The sequence below is a fragment of the Zootoca vivipara genome, chromosome 12 (assembly GCF_963506605.1).
Source record: "Zootoca vivipara chromosome 12, rZooViv1.1, whole genome shotgun sequence".
Lineage (NCBI taxonomy): Eukaryota > Metazoa > Chordata > Lepidosauria > Squamata > Lacertidae > Zootoca > Zootoca vivipara.
Genome location: NC_083287.1, coordinates 51,874,633 through 51,902,417, shown reverse-complemented (window position 1 = coordinate 51,902,417; position 27,785 = coordinate 51,874,633). Strand labels below are relative to the sequence as shown.

The 27,785-nt window shown below is 47.3% G+C and overlaps 1 protein-coding gene across 1 annotated transcript in view; it reads right to left on the bottom strand.

The window, feature by feature from the left end:
* MINDY4 (MINDY lysine 48 deubiquitinase 4) overlaps positions 1-27,785 on the bottom strand; it is a 96,631-nt gene that overhangs the window by 56,424 nt on the left and 12,422 nt on the right. The window contains exons 6-9 of the mRNA XM_060280935.1: positions 10,871-10,929; positions 9,398-9,507; positions 6,637-6,753; positions 4,583-4,671 (exon numbers count right to left, since the gene is read on the bottom strand). Of these exons, the coding sequence (XP_060136918.1) occupies positions 4,583-4,671; positions 6,637-6,753; positions 9,398-9,507; positions 10,871-10,929 (375 nt within the window). The remainder of the gene's footprint in view (positions 1-4,582; positions 4,672-6,636; positions 6,754-9,397; positions 9,508-10,870; positions 10,930-27,785) is intronic.

The window sequence follows — 27,785 nt, the reverse complement described above, 5'->3', positions numbered from 1 at the left end:
TCTTCAAACAGATGAAGTAAATCTTCAGATTTAAATTGCACGCAGTTTGTATATACTTTCTACTCAAGATGCACACTTAAAAAGAATTGTTAACATACACACTTTTTGACACATTTGCTTGCAAAATGCAAATTTTGCGTTCATCTTCGGCATGCAATATGCCTTTGTGTGCACTGAAACAAAATATTGAGAGGTGCAGAGACCAACAGGGGAGCCGGCCTTGTCATGATCTGCAAGCAAGCTTTGCGCTGGGCCGCAAAAACTCCTGCCCCCCCCCTCCTGAGCTCGGACGCCCTCTTCCTTAATGCCCTTTCCATTTTAGATCTTCGGTTCAAAGAACGACACTCCCTTTGATTGATTTCTATGAGAGGCGGCGGCCAGGCGAGAGAAGTGGCGGCTTGCAGAGCACGATGGCAGATGTCTGGAAATAGCTGATGGGTTCATATCGGGAGGGAAAGGAAGTCCTTAGCATAAAGGTTAAAAGCAGAGGGAAGGCATTAGGGAAGGGCCGTTTCGGGCCAGATATTGGAAAACGACCCCGCCCTGGACCGCGAGTTCCGTAGGATGCAGAAGAATGTACTTTGGGTAGGGCAAATGAGACCCCCAAGGGGGGCATTTGGAGGAACAGCTGAGGGGGAAAGAAAAACCAAAACAAATGAATATTGATGATGCCTCCTGATTGTAACCCATAAACTTAGGAGTGGGAGGCTTCAGACGTCCCTCGCTGCCAGGGTTTCAACATACCACTCGGCTCCGAGAATTTAAAGCAGAGGCAGAGAAATGCAGAAACTGAAAAATAATTAAAAGTCTTAAACAGCTTTTTTATATCTGAAGGAGCATCCCCCCCCCATAGTTCAGCCCGGACACTGAGGTCCAGCTCCGAGGACCTTCTGGCTGTTCCCTCGCTGCAAGATGTGAGGTTACAGGGAACCAGGGGCAGGGCCTTCTCGGGAGTGGCACCCGCTCTATGGAACACCCTCCCGTCAGATGGCAAAGAGATAAGCAATTATACAACTTTCTTTAGACATCTGAAGCCAGCCCTATATCAGGAGGTTTATATATGTTTGATGTTTCATTGTGTTTTTGTACATGTTGAGCAGCTGGGGCCATCCAGTCAGATGGGTGGGGTACAAATAATAAAAATATTATTATTATTATTATTCATCCTAGGCTGACATATATATGAAAGGATGTCGAATGCCGCCTCAGCCTTGCACTTTTCACTTTCCCTCTGCAGGTCTCGCTTGGGGATTATTTCCCCATCGATCTTGTAGCTGCAATGACACAGACGCAAGGAACTCTGTCATTTAGACCGCCTGAATGATGTTCATGGACCACTGATGGTTCTACAGACCAGTGTACAGGAACAAGTGAAGATCACCAGTGTTGAAGCGACAATTCTTCAACATCAACCTCGTTGGACTGGTCATGTTGTGCGGATGCCTGATGATCGTCTTCCAAAGCAACTACTCTATTCCGAACTTAAAAATGGAAAGCGTAACACTGGTGGTCAACAAAAGAGGTTTAAAGGCGGTCTCAAGGCAAATCTAAAAAAAAAATGTTGTATAAACACCACCAATTGAGAAACACTTGCCTGAGCGGGCTCCAATTGGAGAACAGTCTTCACCAAAGGTGAAGAGAGCCTGGAGAAGAGAAGGTTAAGGGGTGATATGATAGCCATGTTCAAATATATAAAAGGGTGTCATATAGAGGAGGGAGAAAGATTGTTTTCTGCTGCTCCAGAGAAGCGGACATGGAGCAATGGATTCAAACTACAAGAAATAAGGTTCCACCTAAACATTAGGAAGAACTTCCTGACAGTAAGAGCTGTTCGACAGTGGAATTTGCTCCCAAGGAGTGTGGTGGAGTCTCCTTCTTTGGAGGTCTTTAAGCAGAGGCTTGACAGGCGTATGTCAAGAATGCTTTGATGGTGTTTCCTGCTTGGACTGGATGGCCCTTGTGGTCTCTTCCAACTCTACGATTCTATGATTCTATGAGGAGGTTTCTATACGTTTGATGTTTCATTGTGTTTTTGTACAGGTTGAGCAGCTGGGGCCATCCAGTCAGATGGGCAGGGTACAAATAATAAAAATATTATTATTATTATTATTATTATTATTATTAATCCCAGGCTGACAACAGTTTGAGCTCATGATTTGGGGCAGGAGTTGTGACCAGCAGAGAAGTGAGTCGTAGGGCTTGCACCTGCTCCCACCTGCTAAATTTAGGGTATTCGCCATGTCAACACCTGGCCAAATGGACCCCTATCGGATGCAATCCATCTGGCGCAAGGTAGGCTAGTCTTCTCCAACCTGGTAGCCTGCAGTAAAGCCCAGCCAACCCAACTCAACTGCCCAACTGATGCTTCGCCTGCAAGGCTATTGATCTGACACCTTGCACAGTGTCCTTAAATGCTCCCAAGAAGCACCCAAATTAGCTGCGGGTGACATAAGACCTTGCTTCCTCTTTCCTCGCCCGTAAGTGACCAACACCAAGAATCGCCCAGATTAGCTGTGTGTGATGTAAGGCTTCGCTTCACCTTCATCTGCTTCCCTGCAAGTCACCAACACCCTTCCGAGGAGACGGAAGAAAGTTAACATCCCACACTGTCCCAAAGGCAGGGGGAAGAACGCCAAAGGCCTCTCTTTCATGTCTGATGCTTTGATTTGATGTTTAGTCTTCTTAAATGAGTAGATCTTTTGAGCAGACCAGCGGTGGGAACACCGAGAAGACTTATCTCTCACGCAGAGGCCTGCTATTGTCTAAAATTTCAAGTGGCGTCTTCATCTGAAATGCGGATGTTTCAGGTTTAGAATGTGCGTGGAAGGGATTTTGATCCCACCCACCCCTTTTCGTTTACTTCAGGGGGTGAGTTTTAGGAGTGACATTGCAGCCCTGATGAATTAAACCAATTTAATTTCGCTTCTTTCATCTCAGGTCAGAAGCTGCATTTGATGGAGGACCAGAAATGGTCAGGCGTGGCCTCCTTCCCTCAAAATAACCAGCTGCCAAGACCGTCTTCATATATACCAGGCATAGGCAAACTCGGCCCTCTAGATGTTTTGGGACTACAACTCCCATCATCCCTGACTAGGGTCCTGTTAGCTAGGGATGATGGGAGTTGTAGTCCCAAAACATTTGGAGGGCCGAGTTTGCCTATGCCTGATATACACTGTTCCTCCACATCCCACTTTGATCCTCCAAGGTCGGTAATAGGAGACAGGTGATATTATTATTCAGTGGGGCAGCCTTGGTCCATGGGTTAATTGCTGCTGACCCCTAACCATATGACTGGACACCCTTTGTCATCTCAAAAATTGCAAGCTCACTTTCTTAGTAAACCTTGAACGGGAAGCCTTGCATTTTTGAAAGGCACCCTGATAAAAATAGGTATTCATTATTTTAATCGGGAGGCGGAGTTAGCAGTCAGCAGCAGTCAAACTTAGCTCATTGCAGCTTCTGGGAGCTTAGAATCATAGAGTTGGAAGAGACCACAAGGGCCATCCAGTCCAACCCCCTTCCAAGCAGGAAACACCATCAAAGCATTCTTGACATATGGCTGTCAAGCCTCCGCTTAAAGACCTCCAAAGAAGGAGATTCCACCACGCTCCTTGGTAGCAAATTCCACTGTCGAACAGCTCTTACTGTCAGGAAGTTCTTCCTAATGTTTAGGTGTAAGCTTCTTTCTTGTAGTTTGAATCCATTGCTCCGTGTCCGCTCCTCTGGAGCAGCAGAAAACAACCTTTCTCCCTCCTCTATATGACATCCTTTTATATATTTGAACATGGCTATCATATCACCCCTTAACCTTCTCTTCTCCAGGCTAAACATACCCAGCTCCCTAAGCCGTTCCTCATAAGGCATTGTTTCCAGACCTTTGACCATTTTGGTTGCCCTCCTCTGGACACTGTGGTGCCCAGAACTGGACACAGTTCTCCAGGTGAGGTCTGACCAGCGCAGAATACAGTGGTACTATTACTTCCCTAGATCTAGATGCTATACTCCTATTGATGCAGCCCAGAATTGCATTGGCTTTTTTAGCTGCTGCATCACACTGCTGACTCATGTCAAGTCTGTGGTCTACCAAGACTCCTAGATCCTTTTCACATGTACTGCTCTCAAGCCAGGTGTCTCCCATCCTGTATTTGTGCCTTTCATTGTAGCAGGGGAGTTTAAGGGGGAGGCTGAGAGTACTGCATAGGGCCAAGAGACATTGGGGGGGGGGGGTAAGCTGCTGCAGTGACCTGCCAACACCAGCGCAATGTTTGTGCATGAAGATGTTTGTCCACTTGCGCACAGAGACACACTGCTTCTGCGGAGGGTCCGATTGGCTTCCTAGCCCTCCCCAAACGCACCCGGCCCGTCACGAACAACATGTGTTGTACAAGTGCAAAAAATACATGGGGCTTGACCCTCAAGGACCATCAGCCTCTCAGTCAACACGAGCGCTGCTATTTGGACTTTATCTCCCTTTAATGAGGTCAAGACCAGGAAGACCCCTTTTTCCCCTTCCAACAATAGAGGGGGATTTGCGTTCAGCTCAGGGTGGAAAACACGCCGGCTCTCACCAGCGTCGACTTACCATGTATCGCTGTTCCTGCTGCTGTCTCCAAAGATAAGATGTCGCAGGAGGAAGGCTTGGACTACTGCCAGGACCCCGCACGGCCCACCCTAGACAACAGCAAAAGGGAAGGGACAGAGAAAAACAATGAGGGCCGTTTGAAGCTGGTGAGAAGCTTGCACGGGCTACAAGCCTCTTCAGCTCCACCCAGCCTCCTGCCTCTTGTTTCCCTTTGTTTTCTGTGTTCTTAACCGCCGTGGCCCAAATGTCGTGGACGTTGCGGCCGGCTGAAAATTCTGCGCTTGTAATTAAAAGGTTGCGTCCCTGGATGTTTTCCCGAAGAAGAAAACCCCAGAACAGTATGTGCAGGCGATGCCAAGATCTGGAGCATGTGGCTGATTAGTTCTGCCGTCGAGGGGTGAAGCAGGGGTCTGGTATCTCTCAGTGGCCAGGTGACCTGGGGGCAAACGGCTGGAGCAAAAGAGCTCAAATATCCCGGCCAGGAGGAGATTTGAACCCTGGTCTCACTGTCTGTATCCTCCTAAGTCCTACTCTTAGGAGGTCGATTATGGGTCCTCAGACTTGAGGACATGGGACACTCTGATACGAAGTGTACAATGTGCTCTTCCTTAAGGCAGCCAACTGGGCAATGTCTGGAGGGTTCAGACTGGGAGATCAGGGTTCGAATCCCCACCTGGCCAGTGCGCTCACCAGGTGATCTTGGGCCCATCACTATCTCTCAGCCTAACTCACCTCACCAGGCTGTTGTGGGGCTTAAATAAGGTGAGGAGAGAACCACGTACGCCCCCTCGAGCTCTTCGGAGGAAAAGGTGGGGCATATATGCAATAATCAAATAATAAACAGATAAATAAACAAACAGGCTACAGAGATGCAAAAGTATATTGACTGTGTCTGGAGATCACACAATTTTTAAAAACAAAAACAAAACACCGTTGCTTTCATGAGGAAATGTTTATACATGGGGTTTTTTGTGTTAGGCTTGGCTGGCCAAAGAGCGAAAAACTATTTCGTTTCGTAAGTGATCGCCACAATCCTAAATGGAACAGAGGTGGCAAATCTCTGCCCCACTTCAGGTACTGCTAGACCCCCAACTACCACCTGCCCTGCCCAGAATGGCCAGCAGCCAGGGATCATGGGAGCTGAGGTTTAGAAATACACGGAGCACATTTCTGCTCTGTGCATGAATATTCGGAGGGGAGTGACTGAGCAAAACTTTCTGCGTTCTGGAGTCGCAGGTGATCTGCTCCTGTCCCAGAAGTGGGATCGATGCAGAAGGAATTTTGCGCATGCACCATTTGCCACAGCTCCCGGTTCCTTCAGCTGCTTTGCGCATCCCCCGCCCTAACCATATGGCCGAGGAACAAGTGTGGATTCCTGCAGGAGAGCAAAGAAGACAGTCTTTTGTGCCGTCACAGTACAGCCCCATCAAGATGTGTGGCGATTTACACCAGTCCTAAGAGACCTACATTGGCTCCCAGTACGTTTCCGAGCACAATTCAAAGTGTTGGTGCTGACCTTTAAAGCCCTAAACGGCCTCGGTCCTGTATACCTGAAGGAGCGTCTCCACCCCCATTGGTTCAGCCTGGACACTGAGATCCAGCGCCGAGGGCCTTCTGGCGGTTCCCTCACTGCGAGAAGCAAAGCTACAGAGAACCAGGCAGAGGGCCTTCTCGGTAGTGGCGCCCGCCCTGTGGAACGCCCTTCCATCGGAGGTCAAGGAGATGAACAACTACCTGACATTTAGAAAACACCTAGAGGCAGCCCTGTTTAGGGAAGTTTTTAATCTGTGATATTTTAATGTATTTTGGTATTTGTTGGAAGCCGCCTAGAGTGGCGGGGAAAACCCAGCCAGATGGGCGGGGTATAAATAATAAAATAATAATAATAATAACTGACTGAGCCTAGGGTTCAGTATAGGTGAAAGTCTCCTTGCACACTATTGCACTAGCGCCATTTCAACTGGACTGGCCTAGGACAGCGCCCTCCCCCCACCCCAATTTCCCCCCTAAATTGTGTCCCCCAGTGGCTTCGGAATCCTGTCTTCAGGCTTTACCTTTTTCTGTACAATGCCATACTTCAGCTGAGGGATGTCGTTAAACATAAAGCTTTGGATTTTCCATTCCTCGCTGAAGCAGCCGAGGCTGGAGCCAAACAGAAGGATCTTCAGGTCCTTGATTTAAATAAGGGGGGGGGGGAGAGAGAGAGAGAGAGAGAGAGGACATGAGATGAAGAATAAAAAAAAGGAAAAGACAGACCTCCTGTTCTTTTTGAAATCTAATTCTTCACTCCCAACAAATAAGAAGTTTTCAGGGACGGCGTAAGGGCGCATGCGTGATCCAAACAGTTAGGATTCCAGCCAGCCACGCCCTATTTCAGGGAACTCCGTCCCATTCTCTCTTCCCCTGCATTATAAACCTTCCCCGGTCAGGATTCTGTGCCCCCCTGATTCCAGCAGGGATTTCCAAGCAGGAAGGAGAAACCCAATGGCACGGTGCCCGAGCCTGTCTCGCCACACTGGTAATTTTAATAAAAATAAATTGCATATGCAGTTGTCCTGATTAACCCGAGGAGTCGTTTTTTCCTTCCCTCGCAATGTTCCTTCAGCATAAATGGCTGTGTGTGTGTGTGTGTATCACTGCAGCAGAATGAGGCTTTTTGGCTGCAGACCCACTTGGGACTCAACCAGTCTTCCATTATCTTCAGGAAGGCTGTGCCAAGCCTAATTGTTAAAAGAAAATGGAACCCACTGCAGCTTTTTTTATTTATATTTTATTTATACCCCGCCCTCCCCAGTCAAAAACCGGGCTCAGGGCGGCTGACACCAACAGAATTACAATAAAACATAAAAACAATTAATTAAAATACAGATTAAAATACAGTATTAAAATTTAAAGTGCAGCCTCAATTCAAGTATTCCATAAACCCAAGCCATGAGGGAGGAAAAACACAGGGGTCAAGCTGAGTATAACCCAAAGGCCAGGCGGAACAGCTCTGTCTTGCAGGCCCTGCGGAAAGATGACAAATCCCGCAGGGCCCTGGTCTCCTGGGAAAGAGTGTTCCACCAAGTTTGGGCCAGTACTGAAAAGGCCCTGGCTCTAGTAGAGGCCAATCTAGCCATCTTATGGCTCGGGATCTCCAGAATATTGTTGTTTGTGGACCTTAAGGTCCTCCGCGGGGCAATTAAAAGTTGCAAAGCCTTTTTTTCCAGGGTATTTGTGGGCCTTGCTATCAAAATATTACCACGCGGAGCACTGCTGCTGCTGTTGCTGCTACGATTTCTTACCCACCCTTTGCCATAATAAAACACCAGGATGGGTTCCAGCAGTTCGTTTTTTTACAAACAAAACAAAATGGTATTAAAATCAGCTTAAAACACCTCGCAGTCAAAGAGAATAGGGTGAATCTTCAAGGGCAGGGTAAATGAAGAATGCCAAAGGCTAAGTTAAAGAGATGCATCTTCAACGTAAGATGAAAGTTGTGTAATGAAGGTGACAGGCAGAAACTCTGTGCGGAACGAATTCTGCAACTTAGGAGCTGCTGCAGAGAATGTTTGGCTTCTTCCCCCACTGCTTAGACTCTGCTATTGCTCTCATGTCCTGCTTGGGGGGGTTTGGTAAGCAAAGGGGTAGAAAGCCTTTTTCTGTGGCGAACTGCATTGCCTTGGGGCAATGTTTCAGGGGTGCACGGGGGGGGGCAGAGGCAGGGCCAATAGTGGGTGAGGCTCCACTTCAGTCTATGCCCCACCCCATTCCTCTCCACCCAGGGAGAAGAACAGAGGACTGAACTGCTTGCTTTTGAAATTGGTTCAAGGACCCCTGGATAGCTCAGCTGGTTAGAGCCTGGTGCTGATGACGCCAAGGTTGAAGGTTTGATCCCTGCATGGGTTAACTGCACATTCCTGCATTGCAGGGGGTTGGACTAGATTACAGGGGTGGCCAACTCCCAAGAGACTGTGATCTACTCACAGAGTTAAAAACTGGCAGTGATCTACCCCCTTTTGGGGGGTTCAGGTCAAAGTTGTTGAACTTTTTTTAGGAAGGAAAGCCCTGTTTTGGGGGGGTGCAGGACAAAAATGTGGAGCTTTTTTTTTAGGGGAGACAAAGTTGTTGAGCTTCTTTGGGGGGAGCCAGTGATCTACCAGTGATCTACCACAGACGTCCAGTGATCTACCAGTAGATCAGGATCTACCTGTTGGACATGCCTGGACTATGTCCAACTGGTCGTCCGTGATCTACAGTTAGATCTCCTGGGTGCTCCAGGTCGACCTTGGGAGTTTAAAAAGTGCTTTCCCGGTTGCACGCCACGCCCCCTGGGCTCTCTCCAATCTTTGCTGCTGTCTGGTCTCTCCCCTTAAAAAAAGCTCAGCAACTTGCCAATCCTTCCGCTCAAAAGCTCAGCCATTATGGGCAATGACAATGGGTAGATCACTGCTAGTTTTATTATACAGGGAGTAGATCACACTCTGGAGAGTTGGACGTGCCTGGACAGACTAGCAGGTCCTCAGCATCCTTCCTAGCTCTGCAAATATATGATTCTATGTGTAAATATGGTGTGACCCGCTATAATACAACTGCAATCCCTCATGCTTGGAGATCTCGAGCAGGCACAAAGGATATTCCATTTGATCATATCTCAAGCTACAGTTGAAGGATGTGAGGTGGCCAACCTTTGAAGAACCTCTCTCCAAAGAGCTGGGTCTGAGACCTTCTAAAAGTTGACCGCACTGGGTTAGATCTGCAGGTGCTGGTCTGCCTCCATGTACAGCAACAGTCATTCGGCCTTTTCTGCACCGGCCACATCAATGTGTTTCTTACCCTTGCAAGATAGTAGTCAATGGGCTTTGACGTTACTTGGACAGCGCACAGAGCAGAAGAGTCGGGCATCATGTAGACGTCCTCCAAATCTTCTTCGTCCTCAACATCAACTGTGGAGGGCAAAGGAAAGGCTGTTTAATATCCAGATAAATACTAGTTGATGGGAAGTGTGCTGTTGCACGAAGGTATAGCTTCCCACCTGGACAATCTGATTGGCCAATGTGAGAACAGGATGCTGGACTGGACGAGCTACTGGCCCGATCCAACAGGCTCTTTTTCTTCCTATTGGTAGCGAGAGTTGTTTTTGTGTGTGAGCGGGGTGTGAGTGTGTATTTTTGAATCAGGTTAGCCAGATTGATTCGTATGCTGTTGGTGGATTCTCGTTGTCTTGTTGGACTATGTACAGTGGTCTCTCGACTTACGAATTACTCGACTCACGAACGGGGCAAACGCTTACAAATTTTTCTACATCTGAACGGAAACTGTTGGTGGCTTTAAATGCGGTTTGTTTGGCTTACGGATTTTTCCGAATTTTTTTTCCCCTATGGGAAGCCGCGTTTCGACTTCCGAACTTTTCGAGCTATGAATGTGCATTCGGAACGGATTAAGTTCGCAAGTCGAGGGACCGCTGTATGTGATAAAGGGGAACCAAACCAGGATGAAGGTGTCTTCCTCTACTTGTCCCTGTGTCAGTAAAGCTGACACACACACCCCACTAAGTTGAATAATAGAAATATAACCACCCCACCCCACCCCCATTCACCATTCCCCCCTCTCCCTCTCCCCCCTTTTTCTTTCTTTCTCTTTCTTTCTTTCTTTCTTTCTCTCTCTCTCTCTCCCTCCCTCTCTCTCTCTCTCTCTCTCTCTCTCTCTCTCTCTCTCACACACACAATAGCTATGGACACAAATCAATGTTATAACAGGAGTGGCAGATGGGACGGATGCAAAATGAGAGATCCCACTGAAAAGCAAATTACAGGTGTTGAGGACTTCCATGGTTTTTCTCACAAGCAGCTTCCAGGCAGACAGAAATTCATCCCAGGGGAAAACCACACCTGTTGATTTTCTGCCTGCCAGCTGCCATTCTCAAAAGCACAGGAACTTTCTTTCTTTCTTTCTTTCTTTCTTTCTTTCTTTCTTTCTTTCTTTCTTTCTTAACTGTTTAAACCAATTCATGAACCAAGAACCTGTACATTGACCACTAATGATGAAACATATGTTGTAGATATTTTCCCCACATTTATTATGCGATTTTTGTGACATACAAATGACGTGAGAAAACTTGGTATACTCATTTGTGTAACACTATTCTTGATTATAAAACCCAATAAAATAAAGAAATAAAATTTTCTATCCGCCTCCAGAAAGAGCGATGGATAAGCATGTAAAATCCCTAACACACACACACACACACACACACACACACACACACACCACAATAAGTGAGCTAGTTGAGAACGGAATAAAACACACCTAGTTCCAGAGCGTCTTGGTTCAAGCTGTCTCTGCTGGGAGAGGACACAGGCATCTTTCTGGACAGAAACAAATTAAGCACACAGATGACCAAACAAGAGGCAATTTATCAGAAAGGCTGCTGTATAAACAGAAATGAACAACACGCTTCAGCAAGGAAAGCGGTTTATCATCCACATTCTTTGCTAAGAAGGATGGGGACGAGGGGGGCATCAAATCCCGCACCCCCCCCCTCAAAAAAATTCAGGGACTGTCAATCTCAGCTCTAAGTTTCCCGATCTTAAATTCGGACCTCCACATTTCTGCAGCAAATTTGCCATTTCTTCTCTAATCCTAGCATGGATTCGCCAGCAGTTCCAATTTCTCCCAATAAATCCATTCTCATCTGCAGTTTCGACTAACGTACACATTTTAGCAAGCAGTCTCCCCTAACGGAATGCATTTTTGTAAGGTGTTTCGCTATTGCATTAGTTTTCATGCCCCAAAATATGTGCCTTTTTTGCAAACATTGCTCGGTTGGAAAACTGCGTCGCAAAAAAATCAAGTGAGTGAGAATTCCGAGGGATAGCTGCATTTTGGTTTGCGAAGAGTGAATTGGGTAGCTTCTCACTGAAATGCAAACAAAATTAAATCCCCCCCCCCATTCCTATGGGGTGGGGGAGAGTACAATTTTTAGGGGGAAGGAATGCCCTGCTGCCATGTTTTCTCTGAAAAGCCCTTGGAGGCTACTCTATAGGCTGTAGCAACACTCATATAGTTGATGCTACTGCAAATCCCCTCCCTGCAGGGGGGGAAGTAAAAATTGCCCTAGCAGTTCGAAAGCACATCAAAATGCAAGTAGATAAATAGGAACCGCTACAGCGGGAAGGTAAACGGCGTTTCCATGTGCTGCTCTGGTTTGCCAGAAGCGGCTTTGTCATGCTGGCCACATGACCTGGAAGCTATACGCTGGCTCCCTCGGCCAATAATGCGAGATGAGCGCGCAACCCCAGAGTCGGTCACGACTGGACCTAATGGTCAGGGGTCCCTTTACCTTTACCTAATAGAGTACAGTGGAACCTTGGTTTATGAACACCTTGGTTTACTAATTTTCGGTTTACGAACGCCGCAGACCCATCTGGAACGGATTAATTCACTTTCAATTACTTTCAGTGGGAAAGTTCGCTTCAGTTTATGAACGCTTCAGTTTATGAACAGACTTCCGGAACCAATTACACCCATGCTTCGGGTTAAGTACGCTTCAGGTGGAGTACTCCGCGGACCCGTCTGGAACGGATTAATCCACTTTCCATTACTTTCAATGGGAAAGTTCGCTTCAGTTTATGAACACTTCAGTTAAAGTACTCTGAGGACCGTCTGGAAAAGATTAATCCACTTTCCATGACTTTCAATGGGAAAGTTCGCTTCAGTTTATGAACAGACTTCCGGAACTAATTGTGTTCATAAACCGAGGTACCACTGTAATGAAATGGAAGCGTGGGTGCAATTTTAGCCAGGGCCTTCGGGGAAAAAACCCAAGAACCTCTTGATGACATGTTGTGCATTGAAAGAAAACTATATGAAAATGATGTACCAAATACATATCGATAAAACGAGACTTCTCTGAATCTCACAACTCCCACCCCACCCATCCCCTCCGTGGGTCCTATTGTCAACACTTTACTTTAAGTTGGCAAAAATGTATAGGACAAGTACAAACACCTGCTGGAAATGTAAAGAAAAGGAAGGTACCTTTTATCATATGTGGTGGTTCAGGCTTACTGGGAAATGATATATAATGAAATTGGGGGGGGGATTGCTTAGAATAACCTTTGCTAAGAAACCAGAAGCTTTTCGATTAGGAATTATAGGTAGCAATATCCCAAAGGACAACAGCTGCTTCAATGCTACTAGCCCAGAGATGGAAGGAAGACAAAGTCCGTATCAGAGAGGAATGGCAAACCAAGCTGATGGGACTATACCAAAATGGCAAAACGGATGGAAAACTCAGAAACCAGGAGGTCAAAAACTTTATACAGTGATGCCTCGCAAGACAGAATTAATTCGTTCTCCGAGTCGCTTCGTCTTGCAGTAATTTCGTATTGCGAAGCGCGGTTTGCCGCGGCAAAACAACAACAAAAACCCGCAAAAAAATTCGTCTCGCGAAGCACGGCCATAGGAAACGTCGTCTTGCAAGTCACCAAAAACATCGCAAAACGCTTTCGTCTTGCGAGTTTTTCGTTGCGCGAGGCATTAGTCTTGCGAGGTACCACTGTAAAAGACTGGGGGAAATGTATAAGTTATTCAGGAGACCGCTGTAAGCAGATGGAAACATCAGCAGGATTTTGATTTCACTGGTAGTGTGGCAATTACCATGGATAATATGGTTTGATATAAAAATTGGAGTATGGAAGGAGATGCAGCAGTAAACGTTTAAAATGGGACCCCGTGGAGGGGGTGGGGGAGAGACCTGAGATTCAGAGGAATCTCTTTGCATGGATATACAGTGGTGCCTTGGTTTACGAACTTAATCCATTCTGGAAGTCCCTCCTTAAACCGAAACGGTTCTTAAACCGAGGCGCGCTTTCCCTAATGAGGCCTCCCCCCGCCGGTGCCCTTCCATTCTTAGACCATTCCATTATTCCGTTCTTAGACCGAGGTGAAGTTCTCAAACCAGGACACCATTTCCAGTTTTGTGGAATTCGCAAACCGAATCGTTCTTAAACAGGACTGTTCTTAAACTGAGGTACCACTGTACTTTTTGATTTTTTGTTTATAATTTTGTATTTGTAAAACCAGTAAAAATGATTTCCCAAAAAGAGAGAGAGAGAGAGAACTTTTAATGCTTATTTTGACGATTATTGCACGGTACATTGCAAGGGGCTCCTCCCTCCCTCATTTTGCACATTGTGTTGTCTTCCCATCAGGCTGTTAAACCTACTTGGATTCTCTCCAGTTTGGTAACTGAAATCAAAACGTATTCCTGGCCTCTGTTTGTCTCCACGGAGTGAGGGAACCGTTTCCACACCCAGATGGGAAGAGAGACGGAGGTCGTTATCCCGGATATGGGATCCCATATATTCCCAGCTCAACAATGTCATTGCATCAGCGACTGTTGACTTGCAATATCCTTCCCATTCATGTGTTTCCTCTCCTGGCTCTTGAGCAGGAGATGAGCAAAGCAGGGAACTCCCTTCGTGACATTCAGGACCTTCATAGCAGAATACGTGGGGTTGTGGGGTGTCTCCTGGACCTCCGACTACTGGACCCCTTGTGTAACTTAAGAACATAAAGCTAGCACTTGTTTTCACCCTAGAAAGCTATAAGGAATTGAGTCAACAAAACATGACTCAGTCAGGAGAACTCACTCAGCATGCATACACACTGGAGTAGAAAATGAATCACCAGTGTTAGCGATGAGTCAAGGCAAAAAAGAAAAGAAAACCCCGCCCTGCTAACATCCATCTTTTAAAAGATTTGTCATGGGATTGAATCAAATAGGTTGCAAATCAATAAAATTACATTGCAAGGATATCTAAAAGGTAAAAAAAGGTAAAGGACCCGTGGACGGTTAACTCCAGCCAAGGGCGACTATGGGGTTGTGGTCCTCTTATTCCTTTCCTGGTGGGTCCGTTCAGGATTGGCCATGAATAGGGTTCCGCATAGGGATTTTATACAGTTTATAATGCAAATATTCCCCATCTTGTAATGTTCAATTCTATTATGAGATGAGCACGGTTTTCCTGAAGGTCTTCAAAACAAAATGCAGAGCAAGCTTGTGAATGTGTGCCGTCAGCAAGGTGTCTTGGGAAATGTAGTCTCTGAAGGTATCTGAGTAGGTAAAAAGGTAACGATAAAGGACCCCTGGATGGTTAAGTCCAGTCTAAGGCAACTATGGGGTTGTGGCGCTCATCTTGCTTTCAGGCCAAGGGAGCTGGCGTTTGTCCGCAGGCGGCTTTCCGGATCATGTGGCCAGGGTGACTAAACCACTTCTGGCGCAACGGAACACAGTGGCAGAAACCAGAGCGCACGGAAACACAGTTTATCTTCCTGCTGCAGCGGTACCTATTTATCTACTTGCACTGGCATGCTTTCGAACTGCTAAGTTGGCAGGAGCTGGGACAGAGCAACGGGAGCTCACCCCATTGCAGGGATTCAAACCAGCAACCTTCCGATTGGCAAGCCCAAGAGGCTCAGTGCTTTAGCGCCACCAGCATCCCACAAGGATATCTAGCAATGCTCTGGGTTGGCCAAACATCCTTCTTTACAGAGAATAATCCTCTCTTTTGAAGGCATCCTCCGCTTGAAGGGCTCTCTGGTCCAACTCTTTAGACAAAGAGCCCTAAGAAGAGAGAGCAGGAGACTTAAAGCTGCCAGTCAACACACCTGAGCAGGTACACAGATCACCTGGTCACAGTCCTTCCTACTAGGGCAAGCAGGGTTGGCACAATACATTGTGCAAGAAGAAGAAGAAGAAGAAGAAGAAGAAGAAGAAGAAGAAGAAGAAGAAGAAGAAGAAGAAGAAGAAGAAGAAGAAGAAGAAGAAGAGTAGTTTGGATTTGATATCCTGCTTTATCACTACCCGAAGGAGTCTCAAAGCAGCTAACATTCTCCTTTCCCTTCCTCCCCCACAACAAACACTCTGTGAGGTGAGTGGGGCTGAGAGACTTCAGAGTGACTAGCCCAAGGTCACCCAGCAGCTGCATGTGGAGGAGCGGGGAAGTGAACCCGGTTCACCAGATTACGAGTCCACCGCTCTTAACCACTACACCACAATGGCCCAGCTGCCGCTTCTCCTCTTCCACCTCCTGCAGTGGCTTGGACTAGATGACCCTTGGGTTCCCTTCCAACTCTACGTTTCTACAATTCCTTCCTTCCCCCTCCTTCTGCCTCCTCCTCTCCCCTGGCTTCCCTTCTCTGTACAGCCTCCTCTTTGCAAGCCTGACGGGGCTTCTCACTTCATCCAAACTATGGTTTCCAACACCTGAACAAGCCAGGACATTAAACCACCGTTTTGAAGTCCGAATGGAATGGGAAGCCAAGAGAATTAGACACTTCCTGGCTTTACCGGGACTTGAGCCAAGGGGATCCATGGGCAGGCAGAAGGCTGGCAGTTTAATTCAGTTCCAAAATATAAGGTATTTGCTTACTGCTTGGGAATCCACAGCGTCTTCAGCTGCAGTTTAACAATTTTGCTTTCCTGCCAGGTTCAGACACGAACCATACCTAGCTCTGCCCTACACTTACATGACATGCTGCTGTTGTTGTTGTTGATGATGATGATGTTATGCCGCCCAGCCGACTGGGCTCCCCCAGCCACTCTGGGCAGCTTCCAAGAGCATATAAAAGAACACAACAAAACATTGGATATTAAAAGGCTCCTGATGCAAGGTGCCTTCAGATGTCTACAGAAAATTGCATAATTGTTTATCTCTTTGCCATCCGACAGGCATTCCACAGGATGGGTGCCACTACTGAGAAGTCCCTCTGCCTGGTTCCCTGTAACTTCACTTCTTGCAGCGAGGGAACTGCCAGAAGGCCCTCAGAGCTGGACCTCAGTGTCCGGGCTGAGCGATGGGGGAGGAGACGCTCCTTCAGTTATACAATGCAGTTCTGCTTATCCAGCCCGTGACACCACGGCACTTGGCATTTCTCTACCTCTGCCCCATGTCACTGACTAGCACTCGGGTGATAGGATGACAGAAGGGAAATAGAAGGGAGATTCAAGGGTTGTGGTATCATAGCAAGGGTCAGTAGTAGCAGATCTGACATGGAGAGCTCCCTAGACATGCAGGTACGCATTTGGTGAGTATACACAGCATAGCAGGGTCAGGACCACAGGTGCCCACAGGCAGAGTCCTCCTCCGAAAGCAGACCCAAGGAGGAGATGGATCCGCTCCTTGGCTTATGCCAAGAGTGGCTGCAGTGACCAGAGACTGTATCTCTTCTCCCGAACCTTCAGGATTCATCTCTACCACCAGACTCTGTGAAGACCACACCTTGGTCCCTCTCCAAGGTGCTGATCCTGCCTTGCCTTCCTTTCTACCTGGGACTACTGAAATACCCTTCGCTTTGGCCATCACCTGTCTTCAGAGGTCAACATCCCCGTGGATAATTTGGGCCTCAGGGAAGGCCCAAATCAGCAAGATGGTTTTCCAGATTTCATCAGTCGCCTGCCTTGTGGACAAATGCCGTCTTCCGTCTTCGTTCTTGCCCTCACAATTAGGGCTGGTTTTCAACATCGTGATATATCACCAGCTAAATATTGTGATATGCCGATATATCATAATGTCTGAAATAAGGATGGAGATATGTAGAGGGCATGGGGCTGGCTTCACGGTTTCTCCCGCATCGTGACTTCTGCATAGCGTGAGAAGCCACCCACCCCACAATTTGTGATATATGGCCAGGTCAAAAATTATGAAACTGATATCACGATATGGACTTCAAACCTGTTTTGGACAATACATTGATATATCGCCCAGTTTTGTTCACAATCTCTCCAATCGGCTGAGTGTCCTCATAGCAATAAAGTCAGTGTGGCAGGTTAGAGAGAGCCAGCGATGGTGTGGGGGTTAGAGTCTCAGACTAGGATCTGGGAGACCACGTTCGAATCCCCACTTGGCCACGAAGCTCACTTGAGTGACCTTGGGCCAGTCGCTGGTGCACAAATAAATAAGTGTGCACCAGGGTACAGCAAGACAACTGTGGCATCTGCACACCAGTCAACACAATGCAAAAAACCACAATCCAAAAAGTTGAAACAAGAGGGTTTCTGGGGCTGGGAAAGACTTGCAAGGACTTTACCACTGTTTCCCCTTCAGCAGATGATCTTGCAATCACAACTATTGTATACATAGCACGCATGGGTTGGTGGAGCAGGGAAATGCAAGATTCCCGCATGTTGTAAGAAGGAAGCAATCCATCACATTAGGAAAAGCGGGCAGGAAGAAAATGGGCCTCCCCATAAGGAAGCCATACAGTGCTCTCTCCAGATTGACAGGCCTCCCCCTTTTGATCTCTGCGCATTGTGGGCCCTGTGTTTACACGAAGAGCAACGCTGCTGGAGAAAGTCCCTCTCTTGATACAATAAGGGCCCCTTCCTCTACAGCTTCCTATTTACAATATAGAACAAATACACAAAGGGCTTGTTAAATAAGCAACGGTCACCGGCCCCTTCAAAACAACCAACTCTCCTTGCAGGAGAAATAAGGCTGCAGCGTTTGGCCGGCTTGCTTGATGGGTTTTCCACAGCGTGGCGGTACCTTTAGAAATAAACCTAGGGCCTCAAAAGAACTCATAAGAACAGAAAGAGAGCTTGCAGGATAAGGCCAGTGGCCCATCTGGGCCAGCACCCTGCTCTCACAGAGGCTGAAGCCACAAGCAAGATTCGAGCAATACAGCACTGCCACTCAGAAGCATCGCTGCCTCCAACTGTGGAGGGCAGGGGATAGCCATCGTGGCTGGTAGCCACCGGTAGTCCTCTCCTCCAGGAATTTATTGCATCTAGGTCTGATCTGAAGGTCGGCGGTTCGAATCCCTGCAACGGGGTGAGCTCCCGTTGCTCGGTCCCTGCTCCTGCCCACCTAGCAGTTCGAAAGCACATCAAAGTGCAAGTAGATAAATAGGGACTGCTCCGGCGGGAAGGTAAACGGTGTTTCTGTGCGCTGCTCTGGTTCGCCAGAAGCTGCTTTGTCATGCTGGCCACATGACCCGGAAGCTGTCTGCGGACAAACGCCGGCTCCCTCGGCCTATAGAGCGAGATGAGCGCCGCAACCCTAGAGTCAGACACGACTGGACCTGATGGTCAGGTCCACGACTGGACCTTTACCTAGGTCTCTTTTAAAGCCATCTAGGTTGGTGGCCGTGACTGCCTCCTGCAGCAGGGAGTTCCACAGTTTGACTGAAAGATCTGTTTTCCCCTATGAGCCCAAGACGGTGCCCGAACATTATCCGGGGCTCCCTTCGCTCGGTATCCAGTTTGTGGCTGGATACACTCAGTGGTGCTAGGCAAAGCGTTTTCTCTCCCCCTCTCTCTCTCTCTCTAACCAGAGGCAAAGTGGGCAAGGGTGAGGTGTCCCATCTCTGAAGGAAGGTGCCAGCTGTCATTCCCTTCCGCCATTTCCTGCCTGCCAGGACTCCAAACACAGCAGCGACGTCAAGCTGGGGAATGGGAGCCACAGAAAACGAAGAGCTGCCCTTTTACATGACGACAGCCTGGGAGTCAGAGAGGACGGGAAGACGACTCAGACTTGTAAACGGGGCCCAGAGACAAAAGGCCCTTTCCTCCCCGAAAAGGACAACCACACAGGACTTCCTTCCAAAATTCGGTACCAGCTCCACCAGCTTCCGGTTTCTGAATCAGAGTCCACACCCACCTAGTCCAGCCCTGGAATAATATACAGTGGTGCCTCGCTTAACGAATGCCCTGTTTAATGAAATTTCCGCTTAACGAAAGGATTTTTCGAGCGGAGATTGCCTCGCTAGACGAATTCGTTTTATGAAAAATTTGTCTAGCGAATCGTGGTTTCCCATAGGAATGCATTGAAATTCAATTAATGCGTTCCTATGGGGGAAAAAAATTCAAAATAAATTCAATGCATTCCTATGGGATTCGCTAGACGAATTTTTCGTTATAAGAAAACACCCGTGGAACGAATTAAATTTGTCTAGCGAGGCACCACTGTATGCATATATATTTACAGCTGTAAAGTTACTAAGATGTACCAATCAATGAAAAGATCATTTAAAAAATTATCCCTGCTTCTCTGCTCTGAATAGGAAAGTTAGTACGGCCCAATGTCTCATCTTTGGCATGGAAGATTTCGCCTCCCCTCCCCCCCAACCCACCCACCCTGCACAGAGACAAGTGCTTTTTAATAGTTCCTGAAATATCACTGCAAAACCTCATCATTTGGTAATGGGTTGTTTTCTAGCTACGTCCACGGAGGGATCCTGAAATGGCCACAAAGGCTTAAAAGGCCTCTATTGGAAAATTAGCCATGTTTCAGAGAAGCATCGTTTAAAAAAAGAAAAGGAAAATGAGAGGCTTTGGGCCATTTTTGCTTCCAGATAATTTCTCCAAGCTGTGCCTTTGCAAAAGGGTGGGGGGGGGCTGTTGGCAGGTCCCTGTACACAAATACAGAGCTATAATGGCTGTGTTTGCACATCACACAGAACCATAGTGGATCATAGATCATAGAACTGTAGATTCTAGGGTCATCTAGTCCAACCCCCTACAATGCAGGGATTTTAGCTAGGTTTTAATCAAGGGGCTTAAGGGGGCCTTTTCAGACCAAGGACCACATCCCCATCTGGGGGAATTTCTAAGATTCTTAAATGTCCTGCAATCACTTCATTTCTCCCAACCTTTTTTGCAAAGCCAGCCACCGCCATCGCCATTCCTGCGCCATTTCTCCTCGTTCCAAGCGCACGATGCAAAATACCGAAAGGCTGTGTTTATATGATGTGGCTTAATCTATATATATATATAAATGGTGAAGGTGCATGTGTGTTATTCCCCACTTTTCTCCCACAAGCACTTACCCGATCGTCCTGAAATTTGGCCACAACCTCAGAGTCACATGAGAGTAGGTAATCATGCGCTGACCAGCTGACACACCTAACACAGGTAAAAACCTGGATTTGTGGTCAAAAAATTGCGCCCTCCAGTGGACATTCAATGAACAACGGACAAACTTACTCCCACAATCCCTCACGCTCCAGAGACCACTCCTCCAACAGAGAACAAACCGCCCGAGACCACGCCGCTCCTCAGGGAACCAGATCCGCCTCGGAGATTGCAGCCGAGACCAGGCCTCTCCCCAGGGATCCCCTGCCGTCGCAAAGATCCCCCTCTGTCCACGGAACACCGCACTCCACACAAACCCCCCACACACACACATAGGCCTCTCCACACCTCGCGGATCATGCCGCCGCCAATCTAGGCCTCTCCACAACCCCCACCCCACCCCGCGGATCCCACCACCACCGATCCCGACGCCCCCAGGGACCAGTCCGCCCTCCATTGGGAGCAGGAGGGGACGGGATAGGTCATGGATCGGGACAGGGTGGGGGGAATCACAGGGATGAGCCACAGCAACGCGTTGCCTGGCCAGCTAGTTATATATATTTAAAAAGTGCACAGAATACTTCTGCTGTGTTCTTTACGTGCTTGCTCTGGGCTCGCTGGGTCCTTGTTGATTCTCTCCCAGCTGTAATCCACTCCAGCAGAAAACTGGGTCTCCCCTCTGCTCTGACCCCCGCATAGCTCGGAAGATCTGCCACAGCAGGTTCTTGTCAAAAGTGCAACTAATATTATGGGGGAAAGTTCCATTTGCTAGAGCTGGGATAGATCTTGGTACTGGGGACCATTGCAAGTGAGGGACGGGTGGGGAGGAAATGCCCTATAGCCTGTGCTTTTAAATTTATGCATTTCACAAGTTCCACTCCTTGTACATTGGCAAAACCCCAGATATTTATTATGGTTCCTGGGAAGGGAGGACCGCTTTTATTTCTGGGGAATCTTTCCATAAATCAAACTCGAGACATTCACAGGGAAACCAAAATGCTTGTTTACAAAGCTATTGTACTACCAACCTTACTGTATGCTTGTGAAACATGGACCACTTATAAACCCCATCTCCAACTCCTCGAAAGATTCCATCAATGGTGTCTCCAAAAAAAATGTACACATCACTTGGGAAGACAGGCAGACTAACACCAGTGTACTGGAAGAAGCAAAGATCACCAGTGTTGAAGCAATGATTCTTCAACATCAACTTTGTTGGACTGGTCATGTTGTGCGGATGCCTGATGATCATCTTCCAAAGCAACTACTCTATTCTGAACTTTAAAATGGAAAGCGTAATGCTGGTGGTCAACAAAAGAGGTTTAAAGACTGTCTCTAGGCAAATCTAAAAAAATGTAGTAGAAACACCAACAATTGGGAAACAGACCTGCAAGTGCTCCAATTGGAGAACAGCCTTTGCCAAAGGTGTCATGGGCTTTGAAGACACTCGATCTCAGGATGCAAGGGATAAATGTGCTAAGAGGAAGACATGCCTGGCAAATCCACACCGTGATCAACTCCCGCCCAGAAACCAATGTCCCCACTATGGAAGGACGTGTGGATCCAGAATTGGCCTCCACAGTCACTTAGGGACTCATTGTTAAAACTGTGTTTATGGAAGACAATCTTACCGTGTTTCTCATATTATAAGACACGTCTTATATTTATTTTTTCCTCAAAAAAACACACTATGGCTTATTTTCAAGGGGTGTCTTATTTTTTTCCTCCTCCTCCTGCCGCGGCCGGCATTGCTGCTGTGCCTATCACTATGTCTTATTTTCGGGGTATGGCTTATATTCCTTGAATGCTTAAAAATCCTGCTATGGCTTATTTCATGGGTATGTCCTAAAATATGAGAAACAGGGTACTCAGCTATGAGGGATCGCCAAAGAAGAAGAAAGGAGGAGGAGGAGGAGGAGGAGGAGGAGGAGGAGGAGGAGGAGGAGGAGGAGGAGGAGGAGGAGGAGGAGGAGGAGGAGGAAAGGTTCTAGGGAGAGTCCCAAGGACCATATAGAGAAGACATCCAGCCCTTAGGCCTGAAATTCTCCACTCTTCTTTTACTCTTCCCTTTGCAATGATACTAAAAAGAACAGCATCTTCTTTTCACTGGCCAGCTATTTTTTTATTTTTAAACCCTCTCCCTCCCTGATGCCTCAAATTCATTGCTCTTCAGATGGGTCCTTTAGATGCTACACATTGCTCTGGTTTTCGGACCTGATCCCTCTCTAGACAGCACACATAGGCAAAAAAGTAAAAATAAAATAAAGGTGCCTAAGGCTGGTGGCAGATCAGCAACAGGCATTTTTGAAAATGTCAAACCACAGGGTGGGTGGGTATTTTAAAAGGGGGGGGAACCATCACCACCAACAACAACAAAAAGTAGAACAGAAAGGAAAAGAACGAGAAATGTATTTCTTGATTGGCGTTTGGGGGGGCACATCCCAGAATTCCCAACAGCTGGAACAGAGAGAGAGTTGCCTTCCAAGGATGGGAGAGGAAAGGGCAAAGTCTGAGCTAGTGGCGGGTAATGACGTCTTTAAAGCCCTGCGAAGACACAGTCACGGCTTCTCCCTACCAGAGAAGAATGGCAAACCACGCTGATGGACTTTACCAAAATGGCAAAGCTGACTGAAAAACTCAGGAACCAAGAGGACAAGAACTTTACAAAAGAATGGGAAAAATTTATTGAGTTATTGAGGAGACCACTGTAAGCAGATGGAAACATTGGCAGGATTTTGACTCCACTTGTAGTGTGACAATTACCATAGAAAATATGGACTGATATGATAGAGCATGGGTCAGCAAGGTTTACCTTGCCTGGGCCGGTTCACTCCCGCGGAGATCGCTCCGTGGGCCAGATTGCATCTGCGCAGGTGCGATTTCCGGCGTCTGCGCAGACGCGATTTTCAGCGCCACGGAAGTGAGTCCCCGCTCCCAGTCACCAGTCTAGCTGCTGCATTCTGGATCAGTTGTAGTTTCTGGGTCACCTTCAAAGGTAGCCCCACATAGAGCACATTGCAGTAGCCCAAGTGAGAGATAACCAGAGCATGCACCACTCTGGTGAGACAGTCTGCGGGCAGGGAGGGTCTCAGCCTGCATACCAGATGGAGCTAGTAGACAGCTGCCTTGGACACAGAACTGACCTGCGCCTCCATGGACAGCTGTGAGTCCAAAATGACTCCCAGGCTGCGCACCTGGTCCTTCAGGGGCACAGTTACCCCATTCAGGACCAGGGAGTCCTCCACACCTGCCCGCCCCCTGTCCCCCCAAAACAGTACTTCTGTCTTGTCAGGATTCAACCTCAATCCATCCTCCAACCACCTCCAGACACTCACACAGGACCTTCACCGCCTTCACTGGTTCTGATATGAAAGAGAGGTAGAGCTGGGTATCGTCCGCATACTGATGAACACCCAGCCCAAACCCCCTGATGATCTCAACATGAAAACCACAAAATATATAGATAAATAAGAACAGCAGCAAGCCAATAACCCCCTGGACAACACATTTAAAAGGGTGTTGGGTGCCGGAGCATGATACTCTTAATTTCAGGGTTGTGGGTTCGAGTCCTACGTTGGGCAACTCGATGATTCTATGTTCTATGATTCTCCTCTTTGGGGGAAGTCGTGACTGTTTAAACGCTTGGCGTGAATGTGGCCGGAGAGGGGGGGGGGACAAAATCTCTCTTTGCACCACACTCACCTTTAGAAACCTCCCAGCATGGCCTTCTCCCCTCCTAAATCACCTTGTTTTCTAAAGACTGGAGCCCTGAAAGGTCACTTTCTCCTTGCGTGGAAGGCATTGCAATCCTGCGATCACTGATCACACCAAACCAAGTTGAACTGAGGCAGCTTCTCCTGCTCAAAGGCCAGCGACCGCACATCTTTCAGAAGCGTTAGTCAGAAGCTTTGAGTCACAGCATTCTGTCTGGCAAATTTTGGGAGCTGGCAGGATGATGGACAAGCTATCTGCCAAGGGAGCAGCAGCAGCAGGGAGCATTGCTTTTCAAAGAGTGCCCTCTGCTGGACCTCTGGACGTATGACCGTACTGCAGGCATCCTAAGTCAGAAACGAAAACAGCTCAAACAATCCATCTCCCTCTGCAGGGGAACTCAGGGAATCGTAGCTCTGAGCCTCCTAGCAGCTAACAAGCACCCTTAAGAAAATACAGCTCTCAGAATTTTTCGGGGGAAGCCAGGGCTGTTTAAAGTGTTACCATAGTGCTTTAGATGTATGGCCTGAATCTGACGTATTGATGGTATCTAACACCAGCTAAACTTGCTGACAAAGGTCCGTATAGTTAAAGCTATGGTTTTCCCAGTAGTGATGTATGGAAGTGAGAGCTGGACCATCAAGAAGGCTGATTGCCAAAGAATTGATGCTTTTGAATTATGGTGCTGGAGGAGACTCTTGAGAGTCCCATGGACTGCAAGAAGATCAAACCTACCCATTCTGAAGGAAATCAGCCCTGAGTGCTCACTGGAAGGACAGATCCTGAAGCGGAAGCTCCAATACTTTGGCCACCTCATGAGAAGAGAAGACTCCCTGGAAAAGACCCTGATGTTGGGAAAGATTGAGGGCACAAGGAGAAGGGGACGACAGAGGACGAGATGGTTGGATAGTGTTCTCGAAGCTACGAACATGAGTTTGACCAAACTGCGGGAGGCAGTGGAAGACAGGAGTGCCTGGCGTGCTATGGTCCAAGGGATCACGAAGAGTCGGACACGACTAAACAACAACAAACTTGCCAAATTGTATAAGACAAGAACTACGGTAATGAGTGCTGGAAATGTAAAGAAAGGGAAGGTAAATTCTACCACATGGGGTGGACTTGTAAAGAGGTAAAGGCTTTCTGGGAAATGATATATAATCAGCTAAAGAATATGTTTAGAAATACTTTTGTGAAAAAACCAGAAGCCTTTTTTACTGGGTATAGTTGGTGAAGAGATACCAAGGGAAGATAAAAGACTGTTTATGTATCAACAACTGCGGCAAGAATTCTCTTAGCCCAAAAATGGAAACAACAGGAAGTTCCAATGAAAGAAAAGCGGCAGATGAAATGATGGACTTTGCAGAACTGGAGAAGCTGACGGGAAAAATCCGAAACCAGCGTGATCAAGTATTCCAAAAGGATTGGAGTAAATTTATACGATATCTGAAAGATTACTGGAAGCAATTAACATCACTAGCAGGGTTGTCTGAAGACTTGCAATGAGAAATTTTCTACTTTTCTATATTTACCGGGTATTTAAATTTTGAGCCATTTTGTAATGAGTGTAATTAGAAGTGGAAAACGTACAAAATGCAATGATATAAAGGTTAATTTTGAAAGCCATAAGGCGGGAAGGAAGGAAGTTGACAGGCTCTAAAGAGCCAGGGACGTAAGATGAGTGTTATGATGTGAACGTATATTATAAAATGGAAAATAAATTTTATATATAAATATGAGAGATGTATGGTCTGAATCTTGCCCTTGCTAAATGTTGCAAGGGGAGGATATGGGTGCATCTGAGGCAGTAATCCAATCGGTGACAAGTTTTACCTGTAGCCAATGTGGGAATTCAGACAAGTTGACTTGGAGATTCAATATCAATTGGTTATAGCTCAGAGGCAGAGCCTCTGTTCTGCATGCTAAAAGTCCCTAGTTTGATCCCTGGCATCTCTAGACATGGTTGGAAAATGCCGCCTGTCTGAAACTTCTGTGTTTCAAGGCAGGAAATGTTGGGTTTGGGTCAATGCTTAGTGATCTGTTCAGGGGTGTGGGGTTTGCAGCCAAATCACAAACACACGCTTTGCTAGAGAAGCACAGGGTTAGTACACGGAGAGTTCTTCAACTTCCTAGAGAGGATCCTCTGGGCGCTCCTTTCCCCTGCCTCCCCTGAGCAGGAATTCTGTAACAATGGAGATATACCTTTATACTTCCGTCTGCCTTTGAGGAGTCTCTCTCCATCATGCTTCCAAACTGATCAGGGGGCTCCAGACACACACATCCTATTCTGAAGCCAACTTTTGCATTTTGTACCTGAGGGGTTTTCTGACCTGTATTATATTTGCTGCCTGCAATGAAATGTAAGTAAACTTTTTTTTTCCTTACTAAAAACGTGTGGTTCATTCTCTGCAACGGGGGTGAAGCGGGAAGTCAGCAGAGCACAAATAAAAGGGGACCAGGTGCGCAGCCTGGGAGTCATTTTGGACTCACAGCTGTACATGGAGGCACAGGTCAATTCTGTGTCCAGGGCGGCTATCTACCAGCTCCATCTGGTACGCAGACTGAGACCCTACCTACCCGAAGACTGTCTCACCAGAGTGGTGCATGCTCTAGTTATCTCCCGCTTGGACTACTGCAATGTGCTCTACGTGGGGCTGCCTTTGAAGGTGACCCGGAAACTGCAATTAATCCAGAATGGTGCAGCTAGACTGGTGACTGGGAGCGGCCGCCGAGACCACATAACACCGGTCCTAAGAGACCTACATTGGCTCCCAGTACGTTTCTGAGCACAATTCAAAGTGTTGGTGCTGACCTTTAAAGCCCTAAACGGCCTCGGTCCTATATACCTGAAGGAGCGTCTCCACCCCCATTAGTTCAGCCCGGACACTGAGATCCAGCGCCGAGGGCCTTCTGGTGGTTCCCTCACTGCGAGAAGCAAAGCTACAGGGGACCAGGCAGAGGGCCTTCTCGGTAGTGGCGCCCGCCCTGTGGAACGCCCTTCCATCGGAGGTCAGGGAGAAGAACAACTACCTGACATTTAGAAAATACCTAAAGGCAGCCCTGTTTAGGGAAGTTTTTAATCTGTGATATTTTAATGTATTTTTGTATTTGTTGGAAGCCACCCAGAGTGGCGGGGGAAACCCAGTCAAATGGGTGGGATATGTATAAATAAATAAATAAATAAATAAATAAATAAATAAATAAATAATAAGGTGCAATTGCCTTATTCCTAAGCTTTAGTGAGCTGAAAAATGTACAAGTGTTTTCTCTGCTAGAAAGGTTATGCAGTTCACTTACTTCTGTATTTCTTCCACGCATGTGGGGTAGGAGGTTTAAATTTAATCTACAGATTTAATCCTCAATCCATCTCCTACAAGGGGAAGGGTTGCCTCTCAGTGGTGGAGCATCTGCTTTGAATGCAGAACATCCAAGTCTCCGTGCCTGGCCTCTCGGCACAAAGCAGCTTCTAATGTCCAGTAACAATTACACAAGCTATTCTGGTTCAAATTCCAAAGAAATGACCAGCCTCTCAACCTGGCGCCCTCCAGATGTTGTAGCTCATCAGCCCCAAACAGTCAATCGTCTGGGATGGTGGAAGCTGCTGTCGAACAATATCTGGATGGCGACAGATTGGATAAGGCTGAGCCAAAAAGTTCT